Source organism: Halichoerus grypus, chromosome 7 (assembly GCF_964656455.1).
Source record: "Halichoerus grypus chromosome 7, mHalGry1.hap1.1, whole genome shotgun sequence".
NCBI classification, from domain to species: domain Eukaryota; kingdom Metazoa; phylum Chordata; class Mammalia; order Carnivora; family Phocidae; genus Halichoerus; species Halichoerus grypus.
In genome coordinates, this window is record NC_135718.1 from 110,816,029 (window position 1) to 110,838,859 (window position 22,831).

The 22,831-nt window shown below is 33.8% G+C and overlaps 1 protein-coding gene across 7 annotated transcripts in view; it reads right to left on the reverse strand.

Moving 5' to 3' along the window:
* The window catches only part of SWT1 (SWT1 RNA endoribonuclease homolog), a 100,316-nt gene that overhangs the window by 50,263 nt on the left and 27,222 nt on the right, over positions 1-22,831 (reverse strand). For 6 of the 7 annotated variants that reach the window (XR_013449860.1, XR_013449862.1, XR_013449861.1 and 3 more), the window contains exons 10-14: positions 19,249-19,342; positions 12,694-12,839; positions 11,028-11,191; positions 9,201-9,339; positions 5,497-5,645 (exon numbers count right to left, since the gene is read on the reverse strand). Coding sequence is in view for 4 of the 7 variants with exons in the window: in XM_078078051.1 (XP_077934177.1) it covers positions 5,497-5,645; positions 9,201-9,339; positions 11,028-11,191; positions 12,694-12,839; positions 19,249-19,342 (692 nt within the window). In the remaining 3 variants the exon portion in view is untranslated. The remainder of the gene's footprint in view (positions 1-5,496; positions 5,646-9,200; positions 9,340-11,027; positions 11,192-12,693; positions 12,840-19,248; positions 19,343-22,831) is intronic. The other variant, XM_078078050.1, reaches the window with a different exon arrangement.

Sequence of the window (22,831 nt, forward strand, 5' to 3'; positions counted from 1 at the left end):
AAAGACTTAGCCAAAGTCTAGATTCAGGGAATGAGGGAGACTCTAAGATTTTTTTAATCTGGATGCCTAGAAGAATAACGGCACAAATAATAGAAATATACAGGGTCCATAAGGTAAAAATAGATCAAACCCCCTTGATTTACTTCTCCAAAGGAAAGTAAAGACACAGTTTTATTTGGTAATAGTCAAACACATAAACACAAACACTTAAAAACATCACATCTCAAATACATGTGCAGAAAGTGATGAAAATGCTTTTTAAAATGTGCCGCATTCATTGCAATCTTAAACAGCACTTCATATTATGCTGCCTTGCTGATGAGAAGCAACGCACTGAACGTATCATGTATTATAATGTAATAGCGGTAAGGCATTTAATGTATATTTATCTACATTTCTGGATTTTACGGCCACCTGTAGTAAAAGCCAAGAAGAAAGGCTGGTTATGGAAGAGAGGAGAAACAGACACAAGTTTGTGTTCAGAATGTCAACTGTAAAGAATAAAAAGATATTTAGGTAAAGATATCTAGCAGGTAACTGGATACTCAGAGCTATAGCTTAAAAGATACAGCTGGGAATCATTCCCATGCAGACAAACCTCAGAGGTAGAGGAGATTGTTAGGAAAGAAAATAGCAAAAAAAAAAAAAAAAAAAAGAGGAACGTAAAGGGTAGACAAATTGAAGGAGGAAGGGGGGGAAGGAGAAGGAAGAAAGAGACCAACAAGACATAAGAAGAGTCAGAAGTATTCAAACACAAGAGAAGCCAAAAGAGGTTAAGTTTAAGGAAAGAGAGAGTGGACAACATCGGGTTGAAAAAGGCTAAGAAATTAGAAAGAGGGAGAAAAAGGGTGGATTTGATCATGGATTTGATCAATGATAACCTAATTCACTTAACAGCGTGTGGAGGTAGAATTCTACTTGTAAAGGATTAAGGAAGAAGTGAGTGAAGAAATGGAAACAAGGGTTATAGACTGCTCTTTAAGAAGTTTGGTAGTTGCTGGAAGGAGTTAGGGCAGTAAAAACCACGACCAATAACAAGTATTTAAGAATACAGACCTGAGCATATTTTAAATATTGATAAATAAAGATACTCAGCAGAGTATAAGAGCTATACTATTGATTCAAATAATTTTTTTAAAAAAATCACCTTGGGGTAAAATATTAACTTAAGTGGAAAAAAAATTCTGATAGAATGAAAAAAAACTTTATGACTTTAAAAACTTGGGGTTTTTTTTGTCTTGGCTCTACTGTAACTTCTTTGTGAACTTAAATAAAATCATTCCATTTCTCTAGGCTTCCTTGTTGACAACAGTTGATAACAGTATGATTTCAAGTTAGCTCATGGGTTGTTAGTTTCAGGTTTATTAAAAAATAAAAAATTTCCAACACTATTAGTAGTAATAGTTAATATTTATTAAGCATTTCTTAACTCATAGGAACTTTCTAAGAACTTTGTATCTATTAGCTCATTTAATCCTCACAACTGCCCTATGAAACAGTTACTATGATTATCCATATTTTATAACAGACATAGAAAGGGTAAATAACTCATGCAAGGTCACACAGCTGGTAAGACTCATAAACAGAACTTGACCTTCAGCAATCTGATTCTGAATGGGGGTTATGATCTCTCTCCAACAATAAAAGTAAATATTACCCTTTTCTATCTTTGCGGGCAGGAAGAAAGAAAGTTATTCCTCTTGTTTTTGCCTATTAACAAATATACATGGATGGAAAGACATATTTTGTTCTGAGATATATTCTTTTTTTTTAAAGATTTTATTTATTCATTTGAGACACAGAGATACGGAGAGAGAGAGAGCATGAAGAGGGGGAGAGGGAGAGGGAGAAGGAGGCTCCCTGCTGAGCCAGGAGCCTGATGTGGGGCTTGATCCCAGGACCCTGGGATCATGACCTGAGCCGAAGGCAGACACTTAACCATCTGGGCCACCCAGGCGCCCCTGAGATATATTTTTTTAATCACCACATACTGCCTCTTTTCCTCAGCTCTCAAATATCAGTGTATGCAACTATGCAGATGGACTTCTTTATTGAACACCTACATAGCACGTACTAGTGCCAGGCACTAAGTGCTTTACAAATACTAATTTATTTAATTCTCATGACAGTTCTGAGGCACAGATTATTATACTCATTTTACAAAAGAAGAAATTAGGCTCAGAGAGGTTAAATAACCAGAGGTTAAAAACACAGCTAGTCAGGGGCACCTGGGTGGCTCAGTTGGTTGAGCATCTGACTCTTGATTTCCGCTCAGGTCATGATCTCAGGATCGTGAGATCAAGCCCCATGTCAGGCTCCATGCTGAGTTAGGAGTCTGCTTAAGATTCTCTCCTTTTCCCTCTGCTCCCTTACCCCATTCTGTCTCTAAAACCAAAACAAAACAAAAAACTTAAAAAAAAAACAAAACAAAACATAACTAGTCAGGATGGGGATCCTCGGGCATATAGGTCTAAAGTTTATTAATAAGACGGACTTTAATTATTCTATCATCCTGGCAGAGCAAGTCTTATTTTTTTGGTTGGAAGGCTTATCAAAGAAAAATGTATGTATCCTTTTTCTGTTCCTATCCCATTTATATAAAAATCTGGAAAATGATCATTTTGGTTAACTCTCCGTTTTGTTTTCTCACAAGCCTTTTCAGAAGTAAACAAGTGAATATTCCTCTTTTCCTGATTTTCTACACTTGGTAAATTAAGTTTGGGGGCTTTCTTTTTTTTTTTTTTTTTAACAGTTACTATATTTAGATACCCTATCCCTGGAGGTAATCTATTTGTTGCTCAAGTTACTAAGACAGGACTAAGTATTTAGGTCATATACCATATCTAATGCATTCTACAAAACGACTCCTACTGAAAGTGAATTTTATTTTTTTTAGATTTTATTTATTCATTTGAGACACAGAGATACAGAGAGAGAGAGAGCACAAGCAAGGGGAGCAGCAGCAGAGAGAGAGAAGCAGGCTCCCCGCTGAGCAGGGAGCCCGACATGGGGCTTGATCCCAGGACCCTGGGATCATGACCTGAGCCAAAGGCAGACGCTTAACCATCTGAGCCACCCAGGCGCCCCTGAAAGTATTTTAAAAGCCCAAGCTAAATCTCAAAGTTCCTGGCTGACTTAGACAATGAACTGCTTCTAATATGAAAATAAAGGAGCAACACTTCAGAGCTCTAATCATGGAAACAACAGAGGTTGTTTCCAGCAATCACACTAATGCCAGGTATTGAGGGAGAAGCACTAATGAGGATGCAGATTCTTCGTCAATGGCCTTCATGAATCTCTTGCTAATGTAGCAACTGGAAAATTAGGATCCAGGAATAAATAACAATTCATATTTTTATTTTTATTTATTTATTTTTTAAAGATTTTATTTATTTGACAGAGAGACATAGCGAGAGTAGGAACACAAGCAGTGGGAGCGGGAGAGGGAGAAGCAGGCTTCCCGCGGAGCAGGGAGCCCCACGCGGGGCTCGATCCCAGGACCTGGGATCATGACCTGAGCCGAAGGCAGACGCTTAACGACTGAGTCACCCAGGCACCCCAACAATTCATATTTTTAAATACTCAGTGGACAACATATAGTAGGCATACCATTATCGATAACACTAAATTTTAATGCCACATTTTCATGGTAACTCCTATCTCTTCGTTTCCAATTGATGAAAGGACCTTAAAACTGGACATTCATTGTTATTTTTATCACAATCAATCCTAATTTTTTTTATTTTCAATAATCTTAATTCAAAGACTGATAAGCCTGTGAGTAACCTGAATTTTCCATCTTGTTTACTATGTTTGTTTCACTAAAGATGGGGTTTAGGGTTCAATTCTGTGATGGGAAAGAATAATATATTGTTCCCTACACAATTCAAGTACAGACCCAAGCTGCAATCCCCTAAATACCCAGGTCCATTCTATCCTACAGATAGTTCTCAAAGTCACATTTGCCATGGAAAAATACAACTACCAAGGTTTTAGTCATCTTAACCCAAAAGATCATTTCACCCCTTAAATCAATTCTTCCAGCAGGAGTTATCACATATTTCTTCATAGTTTATAAAAAGAGATGCTTCTTTTACTTCATGAGATACTTTCTTAAGCAAGTAAGTTCTTTCCCTACCAGCTATGACGAAGTTTAGTATCATCTAATCCTTTCATTACTTCATAGGTAGTAGGACCTATGTGACCACAAAACAACACTGAGAAAAACCTGGTCAACTCCATAACTCAGAAAGAAAAAAAAAGAATATGATATATATATGTCAGATGAAAGTACCATTAATGTCTTATCTAATAATTGTGATACTGAATTTTTTGAGCTGTTTCTGACACATAAAACTCCCAGAATTTTCTAGATTTGAAAGTAGAAGCCTGCAGAAATAGAGTATTCCCAGAGACAAAACTTACACAGTTAATTTAAAAGAGGTCAAAAGGCATCAGTGCTAGGCTGACTGCATAAGGGTCACATGGGGGAGATTGTTAAAAAACTGGTACATCAGTTGCCAAAGTCTGAATAAGGTCTACAGATTAAATAATTGTATTATACCAATACTAATTCCCTGATTAATTATATTAGTTATGTAACATATCCTTGTTCTTTAGGAAATATATATGGAAGTATTTAGGGGTAAAGGGGGATCATACCTGCAACATACTCTTAAATAGTTCAGAAAAAAAAATGTGGACAGATAAGTAGGTAGATAGGTAGGCAGGCAAAACAATAAAGAAATGTGAAAAAATGGTAACACTGGAGACTCTGGGTAAAGGATATATATCAGAATTGTTTGAACTCTTCTAGCAACTTTTCTGTAAGTTTGAAATTATTTCAAAATAAAAAGTGAAAAAGAACAATATTACTGGGCCAGAAGCTTGATTCAATAAGGTTTGAGAGGGGCTTGGCATCTGCATCTTTAAAAAAAAAAAAACTTCCCAAGTATTCTGATGGATGTTGTGATCCACTGATCTGGGGCACTGGGAAATAAGTAGTCAAACGACAAGGCACAGCTTGCTTCCATCCATAAATGAAACGATATAAAATTCCAACAACTTCTGTGACAGTGCTTCCATAAGAGGATGTGTTTTATAACTTGCAATAAGAATTGCTTACTTTCTCTTCAATTCACTTAATAATCACTTAATGCCATTCATGTGTTGAAATAAGTTAGAATTAAAATATCCTTTACCTCTCTTGTCTAACATATATTTTTTTATTTTTTTTTAAGATTTTTTTAATTTATTTTTTGCCAGAGAGAGACAGACAGCGAGAGATGGAATACAAGCACGGGGAGTGGGAGAGGGAGAAGCAGGCTTCCCTGCTGAGCAAGGAGCCTGATGTGGGGCTCGATCCCAGGACCCTGGGATCATGACCTGAGCCGAAGGCAGACGCTAAACGGCTGAGCCACCCAGGCGCCCTCTGCTAATATATTTTTAGAACATATGTGATTAGCTCCTCTAAATGGCATTCCAAAGGTATCTTACCTCTGTAAAGGTTTGGAGTAGTTCACTGACTTGAGCAAAGGCCTGTGGAAGAACACCATCATAATTTGACCGTGTACTGAAAGCATGTAACAAACTTTTAGAATCCTGAAGCAGAAATTTCACTGTTGTAAAATCCACTGCACTGTTAGCTGGTAAGAGAAATTAAGAAGGAAAAAATTGGTAAGAATGAGTATTCAACACAAAAATGTCTTTGGAAAACCAATCTAATGTTAATTATGAAATTTAAGAAAAGTACACATTTATACCTACACACCACTCCTAATTTTTCTGTGGTGTAAAAAGCATTACAATTAAATTTAGCTAAAGACAATGCTCTTGGAGTGGATTCAGGTACTCTGTATTCTTCAGAAAAGAGAGAATTACCAAACAAGTTAAACAACAGATTTGCAAGACTGATTTTGTTTCATATACAGATGACTATGGAGGCATCAGAAAAGTCATTTGGTGGGAAGCATGTAAGTTACATGCAGTACCTCCCATAACCAACTCAGTTAATCGTGTAGTGATTTGCCTTCAAATTCCATTACATCAAATGTAATACTAGATTTGTTGAAAATAATGTTTCCTCTCTCTGAACACAACTTTAGCAAAAATATAAATAATTTGGGTAACAGTGAGCTGTGGGCAAGACAAGCTAGCAGAATTTTTTCCTTATAAATTAGCAAAGTGAGTTAAACTACAAAAAATAATTTAAAGGTATAACAATTTTCTTTCAACTAAAATTACTTACATTAAATTCTCAAACCAATTAGGAGAGGCGGTGACAACAATTTCAAAGATTTGAAAAAGTTATGAACAATGAAGTTAAGCAAATTTCTAATGTCACCAAAGCTCAGAACAGAAGAAATCTTTCCATTATTAGGATAGAGTGCCATATAATAGTTTTCAAAGGCATTTAAAATAACTGTGCTACAATGTGTTTGTTTTATTTTTTTTTAAGATTTTATTTATTTATTTATTTGACAGAGAGCACATGCACAAGCAAGGAGAGCAGCAGAGCGAGAGGTAGAAGCAGGCTCCATGTGGAGTTCGATCCCAGGACCCCAGGATCATGACCTGAGCCAAACGCAAACACATAACCACTGAGCCACCCAGGCGCCCTGTTTTATTTTCTTTTAATGTTCACAGTTTCAGAGACTCTGTTATATTCTGAAACACCAGCATGGTTTTTCATTGGTACTTACAGTTTAAAAAACTCTATCACTTATACAAGTATTTGCTTAGAAATACTGAAAGGTCATATGAGAATCAAAAGTAGATTTTAGTAATTAATTATACAATATTCAGAAATTCTAATCTAATGTGATGGCTATAGTCAGGATTCTGGCTTCCCCTTTAACAAACAGAGAAAAGTGTATTTCCTTACGAAGCACTTATTTTTAAATTCAATGACTAGTTTAAATTCCTGTGGAAAAAGACAGGTAAGAGATGCTACACATAGGATAGAATGTAGATTTGATGAACCCCAGTAAATATCCTAAAGAGGAGAAATTGGGCACAACTTCTCTTAAGGTGCTTCTCCAATGCAATGTACAATAGGGCTTATATCCTTGAATTAATCATCTGATTTGTGTCTTACAAGAAGTCTTTACTAAGATTATGTGCTAAAGGGAAATAACAATGATAAATTCAGTACCTAGACACAACATAAAAAGAAACCTACATGGTTGAAATACTTTAATGCTTATATAAGGTCAATAATCACTTAAAGTTAATATGGATAACAAAATCAAAAAAAGCTACTAATCATTTTCCACACAATTTTCTATGAATTGATCTAAGAATCTATTCTTTGGGATAGTGAAGATAAACACATATGCATAATTCAACAGCGGAGGATACTATTAAAAGACAGTAAACAAAATCATAAACTGATTTTTCTAATTCGAAATTACTTTAGGGCAGAAGGCACTTTTACAATTCTATTATATATTCTTTACAAGTCAGTAAACATTAGGCATCAGATTCTTCTAGACCAAGGATCAATAAACTATGTACACAATGATTCCAAAAATGATTTTTTAGCAAAAGGAAGAGTCACCATCTCTTCACTTCTGTCCTATTCCCAGTTAGAGCTGCTGCCTACGACCTCTTAAGCCGTTTGCAAAAGACAAACACTGCCCACCCCTGGAAAAAGAGAAAAATGGAGGATGGCAACTAGATACGCCATTTTTAAAACTAAATCTTGTTCAAGATCATACATGATTTATGGACTTTCTCTTTTGATAGAACCAACTAAATTATGCTTCCATTCAAGATATGGAAAATGTTTCTATATACCTTGTAAAAGTGCTTTGAAGATGCATCCAACAGGTTGTTCCACGTCTTATATAATACTACTTATAAATAACTTCTATAGTTAAAGATAATGCCTGGAAAATGTCTTTATTTTAAAAATTGGCAACTTTTAAAAGTCATAAGGCACCGAACCAGGTGCTTTAAATCCCGAAGTAATTTTCAAAGATACAAAACATTTTCCAAAAGTTTACATTTCAAGGGAAAGAGAGAGAGTTATGGTATACCTCCCATAGAATATGTTTCTATTTTTGTTTTGTTTTAGCTTCCAGGATGCTTAGTGTTAAAATCCGTGTTCAAGTTTTATAATAATTGTTTGCACATGTTTTATGGTAAAATTATCTTTCTTATTCTTCATTACCTGGCTCTTGTGACTTTAAAATTGGCTTAACCATCTTGTGCTCAAGTTCTTACTTAATGGCCCTCTCATACTCACAGTTATTTTTCAAAAGTAGACAGGATATAACTAATACATAAAATAATAAACAGATCATTTCATGTTAGAAGTTCAAAAAAGTCAAGGACCAATTGAACATCCTAATAATTGTTACATATACTTTGCGTCTTAAAGGTACAGCAAGCAAAATCTACTTGCCTGACTTTGGACAAATCCCTTACCCTCTCAGGGCTAGTTAATCTAATTATAGAACATGGGCTTTCATAATATTCAATCAGTGCTTTTCCCATCTTTTTCTTCTTACAGAGAAACTTTTTTTCCAAGGCCTATATGGAATCTCCATATATAAAATGATAAAAGAAAACTGCACAGCTAAAGTTAGGTTTGAGGTTCCATAGGTAGGCCCACCAACTTTCCAGGCTCCCCATCAATCCTTCCATTTCCAATCCATGGCAGCTCCAGAAGCACTTCAAGAAGGTTCTATGCAACATGACTTTGTTAAAAACCACCAACTAAGTGGTTGACTATAGTCTCTTCCAGTTCTTTAGAATGCACTATGCCCCAAAGACAAACATTTCCTATTCCCTAACCATATATTTTAGATAGATACTTTGATATGCTATTTCTAAAATTAGTACATGAAATGTGGTCAGAATTTGTGTGTTAAACACAGCAAGAAATTTTTAAAAATCTAAATTTTATTGCACACCTGATACACTGTAAAATATGGTTTTAAAAGTTTTCAAACATTATAAAACATGAGATATTCACTATGTCCAGGAACATCAACAGTGATCCATTAATGGTCATAAGCTCTGTGAACTGCATCCATTCATGCAGCTGTCACAAACTCCCTTTAAAAATCAGAAGTGTAAATTATTTAAAAAATAATTGACCAATTTCTTATTAATTCATCTTCACATTCCATGGAATATATCAGCTAGCCTGACTTTAACACAACACTGCTAAAGACAAAATAAAAAATCCATACCTTTACAGAGATTTTCATATAGGCTCTCAACGGTTAAAAGCAAGTTCTTCTCCATAACTAATCCAAATACAGCCAACCAATGTTTTCTAAAGCACTGTAATAAATGAATTAGAGTCCATGGTGGTTTCAAGTACAGCATCTAAAAAGTATTTAGAAAAAATTACCACCTACTAATTATTTATTATTCCTATTATTAAAAAGTACCTATTTAGGCATTCCTACATTTATTTCTGGGCAAAATACAGTTAGTTGAATTCTTTTTTTTTTTTAAAGATTTTATTTATTTATTTGACAGTGAGAGACACAGCGAGAGAGGGAACACAAGCAGGGGGAGTGGGAGAGGGAGAAGCAGGCTTCCCGCAGAGCAAGGAGCCCGATGCGGGGCTCGATCCCAGAACCCTGGGATCATGACCTGAGCCGAAGGCAGATGCTTAACAACTGAGCCACCTAGGCGCCCCTAGTTGAATTCTTTTTAAATTAAAAGATGTTTTATTAAAAGCCAATCATAATCTTAAACTGCTAATTCCATTGCAAATTATTTTTGTAAAATTCATATTGGTATTAATCCTTATAGTTTCAGAAACTATATACACAAAGCAAAAGCACTGTTTTAATCAGGAGAGCATAGTTTTAATCAGGAAAGGTGGTCAATTTACTTCCCAATGTAGTCAATTCTAGGAAGAAATCAATCTAATTATTTCATATAGGTGCAGGAAAATCTATATAGAAAAAAGAAGTCAACTACCATAACACTGGCTACACTCTTATAAAGACATGTTTATAAAGGAGATTAATCAGTTAGTACTAAAGATGTCAGCACATCCTGTTCTGAATCATTCATATGCAATGACTTTCGTAGACTCTATTATAAAACATCCAATTTAAGTCAACCCTCCTAGAATCTTCTGATCATTTCTCATCATTAAGTACTTGGTTCAGTACTTAATAATATAATATAATCAAGCAGCAAATACATCATATTGACAAGTATTAGAATCTCACTGAATATCTGGTATAAATACAATCTACAATTGAGGGGGATATAATATTTCTCCTGGCTATAGATACGAACAGCAAACAAACATTAACTAAACTAAAAAGACCACTATTGCCAAATGTGGTATTTTACTGATTGCAGAAAAGATATGAATCTAGGGGGTGCCTGGGTGGCTCAGTCACTGGGCGTCTGCCTTCAGCTCGGGTCGTGGTCCCAGGGTCCTGGGATAGAGCCCCACATCGGGCTCCCTGCTCAGCGGGGAGCCTGCTTCGCCCTCTCCCACTCCCCCTACTTGTGTTCCTGCTCTCGCTGTCTCTCTCCCTCTGTCAAATAAATAAATAAAATTTTTTTAAAAAGATATTAATCTAGAAAATATAAACTATCTTGCTAATAATGATCATTTTTATACTTTGATTCTCACATTTATATAACATGAGCCAAAATATACACTTCTTTTTCTGAATATATATTGCTATGGGAATTCCCTGTACTAGACATTCTAATTCAAATAAACTACAGAAGACAGAAGTTTTTCTGAATTCAAATTGAGCTCCATGGGGGCAATGTGTCTGACACACAGTAAATACCTAATAAATACTTGTTCACTGAAAAAAAATGAGTGATAAAATATCATTTCTAATCTTTAGGAAATGTCCACCATTTAATGTTCAAGAAGTTCTTTCAAAAACTGTAAGAAAAAAAGTAAATGGGATAGAGATTATCACAATGAAGCTTACACATTTTTTATACAAGTCATATTTCCTAAGATAAGGTCATAAATCTTTAGCAGTGAAACAGAAATTTTCAACTAATAGAGTTGAAATTATCACCTCCATCCAAAGATTTCCAAAAGCAATTTTCATTTCTGTTTCTAATATTGAAGATAAAGCTGTTCCAAGAGATTTTTCAAGATCAGATACAATGCTTTCAAGTATAATGGGTAGTCCAGAATGTGCAGATTCTTCCTCATAGCTCTCTTTTAACAGTGTTGCTTCTTTAAAACAAATAGTTATAGGCTTTATTTAAGACACCAATAGAATAGTAAATATTTTACATATATAACTAGTATTTGGCCATAAATAATAAACATTTTATGTATATAATTAGTATTTAAATTACACAGAAACCAAACCAATACTTTCCTTTTTAAACACTATTTAGAAACATGTATCTATAGAAAAGTTGTTTTGAAAGCAACATAAACATATCACATTAGCAAATGCTTTCTTTTTGACAAAAGGCAACAGAATGTTTTTACTAAAATAGATAATTAGGAAATGTGTAATATTTTAACGATAATTTTAGTTTTATTATTCTCAAAAAAAAGGAAAAATTAAAAGAATGCTCTGCATCAATTTATAATAGAAAATGAAGAATTATGGATCAAAGTGTGTTTTCTTCCAAAAATAATATATTCTTCCAATTGCAGCTCACATCAGTAAATTGTTTTGAAAGGACCAAAATCTCTAGTTTAACTACCTTTATGCCCTCCCTTTTAAAGTGAGTTTTTATTATTTCAATTGATACCATTTCATTAACATTAATATTTTGACACCTGAAAACAACTGCAATTTCTTTATGGCAAAATGCAAAATATTAAGTGGCTTATTTCTACAAATACCAACTAAGGACTTAAAGTGATAGTAACAGAATGGACAAACTGAAAGCATGTTACACCTCTGAAAAACCATAAATTAAAAATCCTCTTCCTCCATCTAAATGTCATTTTCAATATTATGACAAAAGAAATTTTATTGCCAAAAAGGTCAAAAAAGTAGTAATAGTGTATATATATGAATTTTTATATAATTATACATAAAAAATACATACAATATTAAAGATTTCAATATTTATTTTTCCAACTCAGGGAGAAGGCTTGGAATGTATTTTTAAGTTATGTTAAATTTAATATGACATTCCATCAAATATCAAGCTATAGGACAGATTATTCTGGTAAAAAAAAAAAAGACAAAACAATTGTACTACCTTTACTTACTAGTTTAAAATTAAAAATAAAACTATTATTAGAATATTTCAAACTCTTCTTATTACCTGGTTTTTTATTGCATTAATAGAAGGTTATGAATAGGAAACTAATATTGAAAGGAAACTAAAAATTTCTCTCTACCTTGAATGAATATTTTCTGTATATATCCTGTAGCTACTATTATTTTAAAGGTACAAAATAGCATGTGCATGGTGATTATAAACATGTAAAAATGTATGCGAGTGTATGGACAAAAATTCAAATTATTTTGTAAAAGCATATGTAGAAGACAATAATGTTAACTGTGTTGTCTTTTGGATTACCATTATAATTTTCTTTCTTTTTTTCTTTCTTTCTATTTTCATTTATTTCTAACCATTTGTGTGCCAACAAATATTTCAATGTTATTTTAAATGTACAAGATGAAAATTTACTATTAATTCCAAATGTTATCAATAATGTCAGTACATAAAAGATATATTTCTAATTATTTGTAGTAAGAATACTACCTGCTTTCAATTGTTGCTTAGATATACAAGGCTGATGACATACATCTGTGTTCAGAGATAAGTTTAATAACTCTGCACTCAATTCTTCTTTACTGAGTGACTTCACACCACTTATTAGGCCTTTGTTTCTCAAATTTCTATCATCCCTAAGGTTGGGGTTAGGAGGAAAAAATATTTTATTTTTTATAAGATAAATCACATGGCAACTCAAAACACATGGGATCTAATCAGAGGTGGGTGATTCTCAACATGTATATTAACAAAGGATAACAGTTTTTTTAAAACCAGGAAGATAAAGGAATTAATATACAGTAGAGTCACAGCATATGAGCTTTTGAAAATAGTAAGTATTATATATTGAGTGTTTTCCTGGTACCAGGCACTGTTCTAAGCACTTTATATATATATATATATATATATATATATATATATATATATATATATAATCCATTCAATTCTCACAGTAAACCTCATAGGTAGGAGTAGTACTATTTTTATCACCTTTTCACAAATGAAAAACTGAGGTGTAAAGAGGTTAAGTAATTTGCCCAAACCTGTACCTGGTAAGTGGGAGCTGGATTTGAACACAGGAATATGATCATCCAAAGAGAAATAAACAGAGAGCCATAGTAAGAGAAATAATTTCCATGTGGTAGGCAATTACAAATTTACTCAGAGTAAGCATAAGACAAATGGTGAAAATTTGCTATTTGCTGAAAGAAGAAAGTATGATCAGAGCATAGTGCATGGGACCAGTTTATGTGGCTATAGAGGAAGCCAAGTGCATTAATAAATGGAAAGACATTCAGTGAGTAAGTGACATGATCACATCTGTGTTTATCAGATTGCTGTTCTGGAATCCAACAGGCTTCCAGCTTTTGTTAACGGTAGAGTAGCCTGGTCAGACTAATCTTCCCACAGATGAGGATTAGAAAATTTGGACCAAAAAAGAAAAAAAAAAAGCTATCTGAAGGCACTAAGGAGCAATAAAATGAAGGTAGGAGCTGGAGGGAAGTCCACCCTCAACACAGAGGTACTGCTCTGGTAAGAGCTACAAGAGTCTATCTGTTTGCCCAAGGGCATTCTCTAATTCATCAATGGCTACAACAGAAAGCACAGCCACAGTAACTTGGAATGTAAGAAGACAATGTTCAGAGCTGGCCAGAGCAGACAAAAAGTTAAGGGGGGGAACTGAAGAAGGGAGGAAACCACAGAGCAGGTGAACCCTAAAATCTGCATATAAATTCTGCCCAGAAAAAAACAACATGCTACCAAGAGACAAAGCAATCAACAGAACCAGACTTTGATATCACACAGATGTTGAAGCTATCTGATAGGGAATTTTAAATAATGTTGATTAATTTATTAAAGGCTCTAATAGAAAAGGTGAATAGCATGCAAAATCAGATAGGCAATTTCAGCACAGATGAAAATCATGAAAATTAAATGTAACTGCTAGCAATAAAAAAAAAAAAGCCACAGTTACAGAAATGAAGAATGTCTTCAACAGGGTCCTCAGCAGACCTGACATAGGCAAGGAAAGAAATTACAAACTGGAAGACAGGTCAAAAGAAATTACCCAAACTGAAATAAAAAGAGAATAAAAGTTTTTTTTAAAAAATCCAGCAGCTGTGGGATGACATCAAACAGTCTGTATTAGTTATCTATTGCTGTATAACAAATTATCCCAACACTTAGCACCTTAAAACAAACACTTATTATCTCACACAGCTTCTAAGAGTCAGAAATCTGGGAGCAGCTTGACTGGTTGGTTCTGGTTCAGGGTCTCTCACAAAGTTGGAACATGCTGTTGCCTAGGATTGTAGCCATCTCAGAGGTCTAATTGGCTCATTCATGTGGCTGTTGGCAGGCCTTAGTCCATCACTGGCTCTTGGCTGGAGGCTTCAGTTTCTCACCATGCGGGTCTATTCCATAGGGCTGTTCACAGTATGGCAGCTTGCTTCCACAAAACAAGTGATTTGAGAGAGGAGAAAGCAAGAGAGTGCCCGAGAAGGAAGTTCCAGTCTTTAATATCCTAATTTTTTATAACCTAATCTGATTGTGATAGTATGTCACTGGTACAACCAACCCTGGTATAATGCAGGATGGGACTACACAAGAGCATTAATACTAGGAGGCAGGAATCATTGGGGTCATCTTGGAAACTGGCTACTCTAGTATAACTGTAATATGAGAAGGAGAAAAGAGGGAATGGGCAGAAGAAATATTTGAAGAAATGGTGGCTGAAAATTATCTAAAACTGAAGACAGGAAACCAGAGATCTGAGAAGCTCAGAGAACATCAAGCAGAATAAATCCTTCTTCTCTACCTATCCCCCCTAGCCCCGCGCCACACACACACAAACACCTGGACATATCTGCTAAAAACTGCTAAAATAAACTGCTAAAAAAGCAAAAGACAAAGAAAAACCCTTGAAAGCAGAAAGTAAAAAAAAAAAAAAAAACACATTACATATAGAGGAACAAAGATAACTTTTACATCAGACTTCTCATCAGAAACCATACAAACTAGAAGAAAATGGAGTGACCTCTTTAAAATACTGAAAGGAAAAAAAAAAAATCAACCCAGAACTGTATATCCAGCAAAAATATCTTTCAAAAATAAATTAAGAAATAAAGACATTATCAGACAAACAAAACCAAAAATTTCACTGCCAATAGACACATAATGTCAAATAAATTTGTTTAGGCAGAAGGAATATAACACCAGACAGAAACTTGAATCTATAAAAATAATTAAGAGTGCACAAAATGGAAATAAAATATTCACTTAAAATATTCACTTATTTTTAATTGCTTTAAATGTCAAATGATGGAAGCAAATATAGTAAAACACGTGCTTATCATCATTTTTGTAAAGGTAACATATATGACAATGATAGCACTAAGGATGGGAGAAAGAAACTGTTATAAGATCCTTACACCTAACATGAAGCAATATAATATTATTTGAAGGTAGACTTTGATCAAGTAAGATATATACTATAAATGCCAGGCAACCATTAAAATATTTATTTCAAAAAGGTATAAATATTCAATAATGGAGATAAAATGGCACCATAAAACAAATACACAATTAACTCAAGAAAGAAAAAGAACAGATGAAACAAATAGAAAATAGCAAAAAGGCAGATTTGATCCAACCAATTAAATGTAAGTGGTATAAACTCATCACTTAAAAGACAGAAGTTGTGGGGCACCTGGGTGGCTGAGTGGGGTTAAGTGTCCGACTCTTGATTTTGGCTCAGGTCATGATCTCAGGGTGGTGAGATCGAGCCCCATGTCGGGCTCCACACTGAGTGTGGAGCCTGCTTGATTCTCTCTCTCTCTCTGCCCCTCCCTGCTTGTGCTCTCTCTCTCTCTCTCTCTCTCTCTCTCTCAAAAGAAAAAAAAAAAGACAAGTTGTCAGACTGGACAAAAAATAAAGTACCAACTATATGCCACCCACAAAATACTTACCTTCGTATAAAGACACAGGTTAAAAGTAAATGGATGGGAAAGGATATACCATATAAATACTAACCAAAACAAAACTGGAATGGTAGTATTAATACTAAACGAAGGAGACTTTCAGGAACAGACAGAGACATTATATAATGAGAAAGGGGTCAGTTCTCCGAAGACAATCCTAAACAATCCTAAAAATGTATGCATCTTACTACAAAGTTTTTATAACACATGAAGTAAAACAAACAGAACTGAAAGGAGAATTAAACAAACCCAGAATTATAGTTAGAGATTTCAATACTTCTCTCTCAATAATCACAGAATAAGCAGACAATTGGTAAGGTTATAGAAAACCTGAACAACACTATCAACCAACTTAACTGAAATTTATAGAATGCTCCACCCACAAAAGCAGAATATAAATTCTCTAAGTGCATGTAAAACATTCACCAAGATAGACCATATTCTTGACAATAAATCAAACTAACAAATTTAAAAGAAATCATATCATGTTCTCAAATCAAAGTGGAACTAAAGTACAAATTGATAGCAAGAAGAAAACTGGAAAATGTGCAAATATTTGGAATTAAACAACAAATATCTAAATGTCAAAGGGAAGTTATACTGAACTGAATGAAAATAAAAAAAGAACATCAAAATTTGTGGGATCCAACTGAAACAGTGCTGACAGGTAAATTTATAGCAGTCTCAAACAAGTGATCTCAGCTTCCACTTAAACTAGAAAAAGGGCACAAAGGGGCATAAAAGTATTTTCTGGGGTGATGGAAGTGTTCTATGTATCGAGAGGGATGTGGGCTACACCAGTATATTCGTTGTCAACATCCTATAGTAAAGATCTGTGCATTTCAATATTGTACATTTTCCCTCCAAACACAAAAAACCTTATAAAAATAATCATGTGGGAGGACAGGGAGTAAATAGATATAGATAACAGAAGAATGGGAGAATTTTGATAATTGTAGCTGAATACTTAGGAGTTTATTAATTCTTCTTCACTTTGACTATCGTTGAAATTCTCCATAATAAAACTTTTTTTTAATTAAAAAAGAAAAATTACCATTATTACTTTGTGAAGAATAAATGGAGGAGAGCAAGTGTGGAAGCAGAGAGCCTAAATTAGTCTTAGAGTCAAAAAGGAAGTGGAAAAATAGCATGGCAGACAAAGGATGGTGGCAGGGGAGATGAAGAAAAGATCGCACAGGACCCGTTAACTGACCAGATATAGGTTATGAGGGAGGAGCGGTTATCAAAAATGACTCCTAGGTTTCTGGCTCTAGCAAATGGGTGGAAAGTGGCACCTTTTATTCAGATGGAGAACAGTTTAGAAAGAAAACTCAAGAGTTCATTTTTGGAGATGGTACGTCCCAGATGTCTATGACGCATCCAAGTAGAGAAAGCAAACAAATAGATGAATATACTAGTCTAGAATTCAGAAGAGAGATAGAGATATGAACTAAGGGTTGCTGGCCCACACTCAGGATTGTAAATTTAAAGTAATGCACTTAGAATTAGGTACAGTACATAGTGTTGGAGAAGGGTTCTCCTAGCACTGTCATTATCAATATTATCATCATCATCATCATTCATTTAACAGCATCTTCATAATAAGTAGGTGGGACTTATGCAATAGACACAATTCCGGCCTTTTAAAGGAAAAAATAAAAATAAAAAACAGGCTCCCCTAGAACATAATGCTAGAATTAAAAGTAAAGTCCGACTACAAATTTTCATTTCACTAAAAATGTTACATCCGTTAATCCCAAAACAGTGACTGCAGAAATAATGGAGAATTGATAAAGTCTCACCAATTTAATTTTCATTCTAAGTTGAACTAAAAAAGCAACAATTACATAGCGATTACCTCTCAAATTTAGCTTATATCAAATTCAAAATGATTAACATATTAATTATGCTGTTTCAGCCTTCCACAAACTCCAAGATGATATGTTATGCCCTAGATCAAAAAATAATTTTAAAATAACCTAGAGACAGAAATCTTTAATATTTCCTTTAATCCCCAAAGAACATCATACCATCATCTTTGAAGACAGCTAAAATGAGAATTTTTTTAATATTTTTTAAAAATTTTATTTTAATTCCACTCTAGTTAACATACAGCATTATATTAGTTTCAGGTGTATAACATAATGATTCAATGCTTCCATATATTTAAAATGATAACTGACCAAACTGCCTTACAAGAAAAACCTTAGGGCTATTCATTTCTATAATTGCTGTATTTCATACAGAATTTGGCATGATTGTGAAACTGTAAAAAAAAAAACTCCACTTTTCAGTGAATAAAACTCAGACAAAAACAGCAGTTTACAATTGCTCTTCTTGGTTCCTTCAGAGCCTTTTCTCATACACGATGGGTTCAATTTTGCTTAGTGTTATGTTAGTTTTACCTTAGAACTAAGTTATGAAAATACTAGTTGGGAATGGAGGGGAAGGAGAAAGGGAAGAGGAGGAGAAGACCCTTACTGAGATCATTTTATGTACTGGGCACTACCCTAAGTGCTTTATGTATTCATTATCTAAGTACTCACAATAACTCCAGGAGGCAGGTATTAGTATCCCCCTATATTTTACATGTGAGGAAACTAAGGTAAGCAACTCTCCCAGGTCACAGGGCTGGTAAATGGGAGACCCATGACTCCAGCCCTCACTCTATGAACAGGCACCAGAGGTGTACCACTAACATGAACTGCCTCTTCCCCACAAATTAATTAATTAACCTTCTTGCCTCTTGACCAAAAATTTGTCAGACTTTTATTTCTGAACTATTTTGTTGACAGATTAAATTGGCTGTTCTCAGTTTTTATAAAAGGTTTCTGAATGTCAGATAAATAAAACTGAAGACTTCATAAGTTTCAAATCTCATTCTTCTATAGTTTACACATTATAAGAATGTGACACAAAATTGAATATGCTTACTGGCAGTTTTCGAAAATCATGTACGTTTTTGATCCTTAGTCTGGTGGGTATAATATGACTTCTAAAAATTCTCTGGTATAGTTGCTATTTAGAAAAAAAAAAAAAAGAGTAAAATGACTATGAAACTCACGTGCACAGAATAACAGTAGAACAAGGGAATAATTCCTGGTACTGAAGACAGCATTTTAATACTCGGTCATCATTGTTCTCGTCACTCAGTCCATCTGCAAATTTAGCAAAAGCGATAATCAATAAGCATACTAAAAATCTGGACAGTATTTACAAGTCAAAAAAATCTAAAAGAAAGAACACTTCTTAAATCAAAAGAGAAAAATAAGACACAGCAAAACAATGCCTTAAAAATTCGGGATCTAGAGTTCATGTAGAATTCCAAAGAAGGTAGAATTCAGGTAGAATTACCAAAGTAGTTAGTTTACTACTAAAATGAAATAGGATATGACTATTAATAAACACAAAAGAAAGAAAGTGATCAGTAAGTTAAATGCCATACTAGAAACTTAAAGCTATGAATTCTAGTCTCAATTCAGTCACTTAGAGATTATAAATTATAGGATTATATCATGCTTAAAATGACCTCCACCTAAAAGAGGTCTATAAAATAATGAATAACTCTTCTACCATCAACAGAACCATTTTCATGTGTCTGCTTTTCCCTAATCTCTAAACAATTAACATTTAGAGATGCACAGGAAAAGGCGATATGGGCCCTAGGTAGGAAACACAAAAATTTCTACCAAGTGTTAACGAATGGCTGACACAGCGTCCTCTGGCATTCTGCAAGCCTTAAAGCATGATGTAAAAGTTTGGATTTTGTGAAAATGATGTAATGTGTAGAAAAACAAGACCAAAGACAGTGTTTTTCCTAAGTCCTTACACTGCCTGCCTCAAAACTCCCTCGGGTACTTAATAATAAGATTTCAGGGCCACACCCCAGACCCACTTCTGTATAAGAATCTTTGGAGTCTGGACCCAAACATGAATTTAAACTCCTGGTGAGCTCTTACACACTAAAATTTAAGATATACTAGACAAGGAGCCTCAACTCTGTTCCCAGACTATAACTCTTTTCCCCTCAACTTTTAGCCTATATTACTTAGTCCTCTAAACATTCAAATTAGAAAACTCATTCATTCAAGGAATAAATTTTTATATAGGGCTGAATTCGTACCCAAGCCTCTGTGCTAAGTAACTGGATATACAAGGACAAACTCTTGAGGAGCTCACAATCTCTAGTGAAGTCTAGACAGAACTGAAATGATCTCAGAGCATAAGCCCGAAGATATGATTCAGTTCTTTTATCAGACAACCAGTAAGCCAAGCAGACATATACTACAGTAGCCGATTTTCCTTCTTTTAGTCCACAGAGTAAATACCACACTATAAGGCAAAATGGGCAGCAAAAAATTATTAGCTTTAAACAACTCAGCAGATGAAAGGTTAAAGGTTACAGTATACTGTTCTAAAGGTATCAAAGTTCAATATTATCTGTTCTGTCACTTTTTCTAGAATACGCGGGGCTTGAAAACATGCCTAAAACTGCAAGAATATTCATGAAATATTTATTCAACAAATATTTCTGAGCACCTGCTTAGGTACTGTTCAAAAGTGAACAAAACAAAGACTCTGGAGACAGATTAATCTGGGTTTGAATCCCTGCTTTCCCACTTACTAGCCATGTAATCTTGGGCAAACTGCTTAACCAGGAAAATGAAATAAGAAAATTTATAGGAAAACAGTTGGCTCAATAAGAGGTAATAGCAAGTACTTTTTAAGTAATATATATTTATTAATTAAAACTCAGCTCAAATGGCACAACAGCATGACCTCTACTCACAACACCAAAAACCCCACAAAATTCTGTATAAATTATAGTTAATATGATATTTAATATTTAAGAATTTAAGAATTTAAGCTTCTCAACAGCTTCTCACTGATGCGGCCCCAGAACAGTGTCTGGTACAGGTATTTGGCAAATACATGAATCAACAAAAATATAGTAAAATATAAAAATGATGGAAAAAATGTCAGGTGTGGGGGTGGCAGATAACTATTTTTCCCTTATTATAAAAATAAAATAATTTAGAAAATCTGGAAAATGCAGAAAACAAAGAAAATTAAAATAACTCATAATTCCATCAGCTAAATATATCCAACATTCACCATCTGTAAGTATATAATGCATAATCTAACAAATTTGGGATGATTTTTTTTATTCTTTTAAATCCTATTTTGTCATTAACATTTTTTGAAATACAGTAGTATTCTTTCACATAGCTATAGTATTGTATGCAACTTCTCCAACTGTTAAGACACTCAGGTTGTTTCAAATTTTTTGCTGTATTAATAATACTGTTATGAACCTTACTTATATAAATCACTGTCAGCATCTCTGATTATGTCTTAGAAAACATTTCTAGAAAGAGAATTGTATCTTTAGGCTTCTTGAAACACACTGATAAATTGCTCTCCTGAAAAGTTAGTAATTCATATTCTCAAAGCACTGGTATGATGCAAAAGAATAACTTTCTAAACTTAGAAGCAATAAGAAGAAGAAAGGAAAAGTGAAAGATCTAAACTAAAAATATCTATACATCAGAAATTAACAACATTAAAAACGTCAAACAGGAGAATATTTGCAGTGAACAAGGGGCTGCTTAGTTGTACTTCTTTTGTGAATTACCTATTAATAATCTTTGTCCATTTAGGGAAAAGGGATTTTTTGTTTTTCTAGTCAATCTGTATAAGCTTTTCATATAACAAGGATACAAGAGAATTATTGCCTATTCTAAGCCATAAACCATCAAGTACTTTAATTTAACTCAACCAATCTTCACAATCATTTTTTGACCTGGAGGTTATTTTCCCCCATTTCATTGACTTAGTTGCCTCATCTTTAACTTTCCCCAGGTCAGGTTATAAACCCAGATCAATCAGATTTCAAATCCTATTCTCCTCTCACCACACTAAATACTACATCAAATAAATATAATTTTGAAAAGAGTTAAGGACAAGGCTAAAATTATAGTCAACGAAGGCAATTTAACATGAATTATCTACATTTCTTTTTTTGATGGAAAAATGCCTGTTTAAAAAATACATTGTTACAATACTCAATGATTATGTAAAAGGAAAATAATACACACAAAATTAGCAATTATTAAGAGCTAGTTGCAAATGTGCTTGACATTTGTAAAGTATAATAAAAGTTCATTTTGTTTTTGCCTTTTTCCAAACAGGAACTTTAATTTTACTCAGGAATCTTGAATTGAGTTTTCTCATAAGAATATTAGTTTATCATTAGAATATAAAATGTAATTTTATTATGATAAAAATTTCTAATGGATATCATAAAATCGTTATCAACAGAATAAACCTATTAAATACATTGTACTTTATATAAAGAATGTTTTTAATGATCAATGAAGAAAACAGTGATACAGAGAAACACATAAAGGACTTACCTGACATAGACAATTACAAATAATCTATTATTATATCTACGACCTTATAACTAAAAGCAATTTGAGCAATTTAATAAAAACTACCATCAAATACCATTCAAACATTAAAGTAAAATATGGATTTCGAGGAAGACACCCAGAAATTGAAACAACACAGACATCTGAGACCACTACTATGATCTACCCTCCTCAATCATCAAAAAAAGCAGAGACTGAGGAAGTCAAAGGATC